This window comes from Myotis myotis, unplaced genomic scaffold (genome assembly GCF_014108235.1).
Source record: "Myotis myotis isolate mMyoMyo1 unplaced genomic scaffold, mMyoMyo1.p scaffold_m19_p_5, whole genome shotgun sequence".
Lineage (NCBI taxonomy): Eukaryota > Metazoa > Chordata > Mammalia > Chiroptera > Vespertilionidae > Myotis > Myotis myotis.
In genome coordinates, this window is record NW_023416357.1 from 99,743,119 (window position 1) to 99,751,148 (window position 8,030).

The following is an 8,030-nucleotide window of genomic DNA, read 5'->3' on the forward strand; positions in this document are numbered from 1 at the left end:
TAAGAGCAGAAATCTCCTGGCACCACCAGGGTTTGGAAAAAATGGTGGAGACTGAATGATCTCTATAAGGCAGAAGAAAGGCCAGTGGACAGGTGACTTCAGCCAGGGCTGAAGCACCCACTGGAAGGGGACTTTCAGCCAGTGGATCAAGCTCCCCACTCTAGCAGGGCTGGAATCCCTCCGCCACATATACCAGCTTCCCCTGTCCCTCACAACTCCCCATCCTCCTCACGCTCGCCAAAGTCAACCCCTGGAAGGGTTGAGGGATCCAGGAAAAGCACCGCAGAGAAAGCACTGCAAGTCTCTACAGCCCCCCTCTGGGGGAGGGGAGGGCACCCGCCCCAGTGTGAGACAGTCCCTCTCCCCATTTCAATCCAATTCTGCGGACTAGGCCCTGGGCAGGAACGGGCTCGAGAACCAAACACATCCAGACCATCCCCCTAGCCCACTGGATCCCTCGGTCACCATCTGGTCCCCACGCCGCCACAGCCAGTGATTCTAATGTGGATAACGGATCAGCTCTATTAAAACCCTTCAGTGGCCTTTAACCCACCACTTGTATGTTTCCTGAGAGCACTTCCCACACTTGCAACTCATTTGTCCTTGGGGTTTCTGACACGCGCCCCCACCCCAGCCCCGCCACCAGCGGACCCCTCTTGGGTTTGCTCGCTCTCTCTCTCTCTCTCTGTACCCGGGTCACGCCGGAGCCCGGGACAGAGTCAGGGCCCAACAAGTGAAACTGGCCTAGGAAGCGAGGAACCGGGGCAAGGTCATTTGGAGCGGTGACCGAGCCACTCCTCCTCCCGGGGCTTCTCGACTCCCGGTCCCGGCTCGGTTCCGAGCTTGCCGCCCCCCTGGCCCACCCCAGGACCCGGGACGGTAGAACCCAGAGGTCAACCGGAAACGGCGCGTGCAGGGCTGTAAACACTTCTCGCAGCGCCCCACCCCAGCGCTCTTCAGCCCCGCCCCCGCCCGCCACGTGACACAGGTCCGCTCAGCCTCAGGGCCCGCCCCAAACGCCACCGCATTGGGCGGCCAGCTTTGTTTACCTTATATGGCCAGGTCCTAACACCCTGCGGTCGCCCATTGGCAGAGACGGAGCCTCACTCACTTGACGTCACTCGGGACCGTATGTTGCAAATAAACTGGAGCATTCTGGGTATAGGAGTTCGGGGCCTTTTCCGGAACTGGCTCCGCGCGGTCCTGGCGCCTCCAGGTTAAGGCGAGATTTCCGGCAAAGAGCACCAGGTTTTGCGTGGGAAAGTGGGAGCGTCGCAGGGAACGAACCCCGAGGCAACAAAGACTGCGGGCCTCGCCGGCCATCCAGGGTGCCATTCCTACCTAACCCCAGAAGTTGCTCGAGCCTACTGTGTACCTGGCCGAGTGCCAGGCCAGGGAGGGACCCGCTTCCCAAGTGCGGGGTGATGCGCTTGGGGTGTTGGGGAGACTTGGAAGGCTTCCTGGAGGCGGTGATTTTGAGCAGAGTTTTAAAGGGCAAGTTTATTTATTCTCTGAACGAATATAGGCGCCTACTATTTGCCAGATCTCTGGGGCCTCGCGGCTTAGTGCTGCTGATTTGTGCCAAACCTGCTAGGACTCTCTCCCTCAAAGGGTGCGCCCACTCACCAGAGGGATGCCAACCACACCCGGGCTCGCCAGGGTCTTGACAAAGACCTCTGTGGCCTCCGCCTGTCGACCCCCGTTAGTGCCAGGGCAGGGGCGCGGATGCCCAGCTCTCGTCACGGCCCGCCTCTGCACACAGTAGGTGCCCGGCGTCGGACAGTTCGGTCCACAGCCCCCGATGGAGCGCGGGCGGGCGCGGGCGGACTACATCTCCCAGCATGCCCCCCGCAGCCCCGGAGCCAGGCGAGGCTCGGTGAGTCAGAGCCGCACAGTAAATATTTGTATTAGCCGGAGCCGGCTCGCTAATGGTGGACGCGTGAAGCGGAGGAGCGGGCAGCACGGCGGTGGTGGCGCCATGTCCGTGAACATGGATGAGCTTAAGCACCAGGTCATGATCAATCAGTTCGTGCTGACGGCCGGCTGTGCGGCCGACCAGGCGAAGCAGCTGCTGCAGGCGGCCCACTGGCAGTTCGAGGTGCGCGGCCGAGCGCCGGGGAGCCGGGGACCGGGGTCGGGGTCCGGTCCCGCGGAGCGTGTGCGGTGTGGACACGTGCGGTGCGCGCTCCGCCGGGGCCGGGGTGCGAGGGGGCGTGCTCTGGGCCCGCTGTCCGGCGATCGCGCGCCCGGGTCCGAGTCCCCGCGCGCTCACGCGGCGGGCTGGTCGGGCCTGGCGGCGCGGCCGAGTCTACGCGGCCCCCGGAAACGCCGCCCGCGCGGGGTGAGCGGGAGGGGCGGCTCGCCCCCTCCGGGACCCCGAATCTCGGACCCTAAGTTCCTGGGCGGTGAGGATGCGGGGACCCCCCACTTTTGTTCCGGTTAAGGCCAGGGCGGGGCGGCACTGGGGCCGGGACACAGACATTGGGGCGGGCGGCCGGAAGGAGGACGCCCCAGGCCTGGGTCGAGCGGGACACGCTCTACCCGCCTTCAGTCCCCCCTCCCCGAGCCTCGGGGTTGGGTCTGAAGAGCCCTGGGGCCCACGGGCAGAGTCGCCCCGCGTGTGTGGGTCTGCGTGCTTGGTGGGCAGCCCAGAGGCGCGTGTGCCAACGTCCATGTGCATTTGTATTTACGCACGCGCCACGCTGCGTGTGGGCATGTTGGCGAGTGTAAACACGCAGTTCACCTGGGGCGCGGGTGTGTGCTCCGTGCGCATACACGTCGCCGTGTTACAGCTAGTGGCCATGCGTGTACACCCGAGTGTACGGTGCTGTCTTGGGGCCCTCCTGTGTTGGCAGGGGACTCCACCTGCAGAGTGCAGGCGAGGTGTGCGGTTCAGTAGCTTCAGTCCTCACCGGCCCCCCGCCCCAGGCCTCCCTGACCCATAGAGCGCTAGTGCCCAGGCTTGTGCTACCAAGAAGCTACTTTCCTAACTCAGCTGCCCCAGAAATAAATTCGAGGTAGTATCTAGGGATGAGGCCAGAGCCACTTGAGCCCCATTCCTCACGGGTGTAAGGGCCCCAGCCTCAGGCAGTTGTACTCTGTGCCCAGCAGGGACCCAGGAGCCTAGTTCCCCATGGGGAGCCAGTCCCGGAAAGGCGTTTGGGCTTGCAGGAAGGACCAGGAGCCAAGGGAGCTTCCTGGGGGTTGGGAGGGATCGGTCTGGAGGGGCAGTGGCCTATCCACCCAAAGGACCCTTGCTTCCTGCCAGAGATCTGATGACTGTGCGGCCCTCACTCCAGAAGATGCTCTCTCTCTGGGAAGGTCATTTCCCCTCTCTGGCCTCAGTTTTTTCCTTTGTAACTTGGGAGTGCAAGTTGACCTCTACGGGGTGAATAGCCCCCCACCCTCAGGGCTGGCAGCCGCACCCTGCAAGAAGCTCCCTAATCAGCGCGCTTGTCTCTGGGGCTGGATGTAGCAAAACTTGCAAAACCACATTCATGGCAGTTTGCTTGAGTCCCACATCTGCATACATGGCTCCCTTCTTGCCTGGGGCTGGGCAGGCAGGTGTCCAGTGGGCAGGCACTCTCAGTCCAGCCCACAGAGTCTGGCAATAGCATAGTGGTCACTCAGGCAGTGTAGGTTGTTGTTGATAGATCACAGGAATTGAAAATGTGGTTTTGAGGATTGAAATGTGGGGGGTGGGGCGGGGGGGGGGGGGCTCTGATCCCAAGCAGGGGCAAGAGCAGCTTACACACTGGGGGCTCTGATGGCCCCCCAGGGGTAGGACCCCAGTGCCTGGGGTTCCCTTAGCCTCAGTTTCACCATCTGTAAAACAGCGATATGAATACAGGAAGGTTCACTTAAGGTGAAAATGGGTTGGGGGTCATTAACCCCCAACCAAACCTTAGGTCTCAGGGTGGGAGTGAATGAGAGGTTCTTTATGGCTAAACCCCTCTGCCTTCTATGGAAGCTGTCTTTTTGGGTCACATTCTCTGTGATTCAGGTGTTAATGGGGACAGAGGCTGCAAGGGGAGGAGGAACTTCTGTTTCCTTAAAGGGTGGGGCAGATGTTTCTCCTTGAAATTCTCACACTCAGTGGCCTTTGGAGTTACTGTTAGGAGAAGAATGGTTTGGGTGTGTCCCTGGGGCTCCATGGGTGGGGCTGGGGATCATGAGGAGGTGCTTAGAGACTAGTACTTGCCTTCCCCTAGCTCCCACACCCTATTTGGTGACACAGGTGGGGTTTTTCAGCAGGAAATGCCCAGAATAATCATTTGATTTTACTTTAAGAAAACTACAAAAACCCCAGGGAAACCCTTGGGAGCCAGGTTGGGTTTCTGGGTATGTTAGGGGCAGGGGAAGGGATGGGCAGCGCAGAGCTGTGAGAAGGCCAATCTGAGGGGGTGGTGATGGGAAGAATGAGAATGGCAGGGGCTGCTTAGAGCTGGGCCTGGGACTTGGCAGAGCCTGCCAGACCCTTCACACACTTGACGGGTTCCCTCACCAAGCACTTTCGCAAGAGCAGCTGGTTTCCTTATTTTCTTTGACGCCCTCCTGCAGGGGCTGAGCCAGGACACACCAAATGCCAGCACCTCCCTGGGGGCTCTTAGAGGCCAACACTGGAGCCCCCTCACTCCAGTCCCCAGGGCCTCCAGATGAGCTGGTCTGACCCAGGCCAGCTCTCATCCCCCTTTCCTCACAGTCCTGGGTGTAAACCCCACCTCTGCCATCCTCCTGCTCTGTCACCTTGAGAACATTCTGCTGGAGACTCAGGTGAGCGGGGCAGGGAGTGCAAACCAAGACCATCCTACTTAATTCTGGGTCTCCCAGCTGGAACCACACATCTTAGGAGGTCACTGTTGCAAGGGAGGGAACTTGGAAGCCACCTAGTTCAGTCTCTTTGTGGAAAAACACTGAGGCCCAGACAAGGGTGGAGTTCCTTGGTCAGCCAAGGAGAGGGACAGATGGATCACAGACTTGACATCTAGGGGCCTTGGCTCAGAGATGAGGAAACAGGCTCCGAGAAGAGTAGGGGCTTACCACCCATGGAGTTGGTGATAGTTGGGCTGAGGTCTCTGGGAGGCCTCTCCCCATAAGACTGACCAGGGTGCTACCTGCCACCCAGGTCACAGTGCTGACACCAGCTATGTGCAAATTGGAGACACCTGGTGCCCAGGTGGCAGACATTCATAAGGGTCTTCACCACCCACCATACCTACCCAGGGGTCCCAGGTGCCTCCTTGGGAGGTGGTAAGGCTCAAGTGGTGACAGGCCCAAGGTGGCATCAAGTCCCAGAGAGCCTGGGAAGGAAGGAGGTGGCAGGAGGGTCGGGCAGGGCCTGAGAGTTAAGCTAGGGCTTTTCTTCCCACAGACGGCCCTCAGCGCCTTTTTCCAGGAGACCAACATTCCCTGCAATCACCACCACCACCAGATGGTAAGTGTCCCCAGTGGCCTCGGGCAGCTATGGCAAGGGTTTCCAGTTTAAGCTGCAGTGGCTCTTGGTCATGGAGGGGCCACCAACAGGTCTAGCAGGCCAGCCCATTTCAGCACCGCACCTTTCCTTTGTGAGCCCCTGACTGGTGGACTGGGGGGCAAGGAGCATGTGTGTCCAGCTAGGAGCCATTGGGAGATTGGGGCCTCCCAGAAAGAGTGCTCACCCCTCCCTCTCTGCTCTCCTCCCCACAGATGTGCACTCCCGCCAACACCCCTGCAACGCCTCCCAACTTCCCAGATGCCCTCACCATGTTCTCCCGTCTCAAGGCCTCTGAGAGCTTCCACGGTGGCGGCAGCGGCAGCCCAATGGCTGCCACGGCCACATCACCCCCGCCGCACTTGCCCCACGGTGCCACCGGCAGCTTTGCAGCGCCCAGCTGGCCAATGGTGGCTTCACCCCCAGGGGGACCACAACACCACCAGCCACAGCAGCCGCCCCTGTGGACTCCGGCACCCCCTTCCCCGGCGTCAGACTGGCCACCCCTGGCCCCCCAACAAGCTGCCTCAGAACCAAGGGCCCACCCTGCCATGGAGGCTGAGAGATAAGGGAGGCCCCTCCCCCCTCCCGGAGGCCAGGACCCCGTGGGGCGGGGGAGAAGACATCTCCACTGGCCCCCTTTACCCTCTGTCTGCACCCCCATTCCCTGGAGCCCTGGAGGGGAGAGACTGGACCCCCTGTGCCAGCACACAGGCTGCCTGCAAGTATGCAGAAGTGCAGGCACGCAGCACCCAGCTTGCATGGATTTGGTTCAGATCATCTGGGTGCTGGTGGACAGAACTTCAGAGACCAAACAGTCTTTCCCAGAGGACTCACCCCACCTCAGGAGGCTGCGGAGACTTGCCTGGCTCCTACGGGAGACTTGCGCTCCTACCGTGGAGCTCCTTGGGGCAGGCAGGCCTAGATCCCCACCCTCGGGAATGCAGAGCCTTCTCCGCATGTGTGCGTGTGGCTGTGTCTGTGTATTTATATGTATGTTACTCAAGAAGCAACCTAGTTTATGGGGCAGCTGGACTTTGCATGTTAGAGTGAGCCCTGAGTCCCTTGCCCGCTGCCCCCCTCCCCAGGGCCCTCTTCTCTCCCCCAACTCAGTAGCCAGCCTTCCTGTTCCCTGCAGAGAAAAGGATTGTGGGAAACTCCAGGACTCTTCCCACCCACCCCCCAGTGCCTGCCTGCTGGGACTGCCTGCATGCCTTGCCCAGAGCCCGGGGGGTACCCCATACCCATTTCCTTTCCCCCTTTTAACAAAGGAGAAGAAAGAGTTCCAAACCACCACCAGGCTCTGTGGTCTTGCCTCTTATCCTAAGCTTTGCTGCCAGCTGGCTCTTTGTGGGGAGGGCACAGCCAGCCAGAACAGAGGGCTACCCTCCAGTCCCGCACTGCTCCTGTGTGTTGCTGTCTTTTCATCCACAACATGCACTGGAATCTTCCCCCCTACCTAAGGCTTTTCCCATGAAGTTAGTTTCTGGCCTGTGTTCCCAGAATCGCAGCCTCTGCCCACCCTTCCCCCTTCCTGGCTAGAGGGATCCAGACCTCCAAGGCTAACAACTGCCTTCCGGTCTGCTGGAGTTTCACATAAAGACCTTTCTTCCTGTCTCCAGGCCCCAGTGGCTCACTGTGGGCTGGATCCTCAAGCCCAACCTCCAGCAAACTTGCTGGGTGGGGCAGGGCCTTCCCCTGGGGAGGCGCCGGCCACAGTGCCTGTAGTCCACAGGCTTAAATGCAGAGCCAGTGAGGGCTAGGGACAGGACCAGGCGGGGGCAGAGTCCAATCAGTGCTCAAACCATTGGTCAGTAAGGAGACAGGCCGCTCAGGGGCGACAGGCAGTGGATCTGGGCTGCTTCTGAACTGGGCTGGGGCAGGTACCTATTCTAGCCCCAAGAAAAAGCCAGATGCTCCACACTGCCTTGGGCTACCCACACTGCGGGGAGGGTGCCTGGGGCCCTCTGCAGTTCCTCACCAGCAGACAGCACTCCCTGATCCGGGAGCAGCCCAGTGCTCAGTCTGTCTGGGCACTGCAGCCCTACGTGGGTTGCGCCTGGTGGGAGTTTCTTCTGTTTCGGAAGGCCTCTGCCTGACTGGCCTTGCCACTCACCACCATCAGTCCTCTCGTTCCCAGGGATAGGGCTGTGCTTCCCAATGAGGATGCCACGGCCCAGCTCTGTCTCCGCCCGCTTGTCCTGGACAGGTCTTGACGAAGCCCACCTAGGATGACTCTTTACTCTGATTGTCACTGAAGACCGACCTCTGGGCCCCCACTTGAGCTGTTGCTTACATCCCAGAGTGTGTCCTCACCTCGAAACCCACTTTCCAACAGCCTCTCGGTTCCAGAGAGGACACAGCTCTGCCTGAGCATCAGCTTCTTTTGGATGGAAGGAAATTCTCAGGAAATTGTCACATCCCTTCTTCAAGTGGTAGGAAAATGATTTGTAGAGGCAAGCATTTCTGGGTTATCAGCTGTGTGGGGTGAGCATGCCTGGGCTCTCCCAGCAAGTTAATTACTGGGGTGGCTGTAATGGAACAATAGGAAATAGTGCAC

The 8,030-nt window shown here is 60.2% G+C and overlaps 1 protein-coding gene and 1 pseudogene across 1 annotated transcript; both read left to right on the plus strand.

Moving 5' to 3' along the window:
- Positions 1-1,883: 1,883 nt before the first annotated feature.
- On the plus strand, positions 1,884-6,763 carry UBALD1 (UBA like domain containing 1). Its single transcript, XM_036309263.1, has 3 exons — positions 1,884-2,098; positions 5,372-5,434; positions 5,686-6,763. Exons 1-3 carry the CDS (start codon positions 1,979-1,981, stop codon positions 6,037-6,039), a joined length of 537 nt encoding a protein of 178 aa, XP_036165156.1. The 5' UTR covers positions 1,884-1,978; the 3' UTR covers positions 6,040-6,763.
- On the plus strand, positions 6,040-7,577 carry LOC118656564 (annotated as a pseudogene).
- Positions 7,578-8,030: the final 453 nt, after the last annotated feature.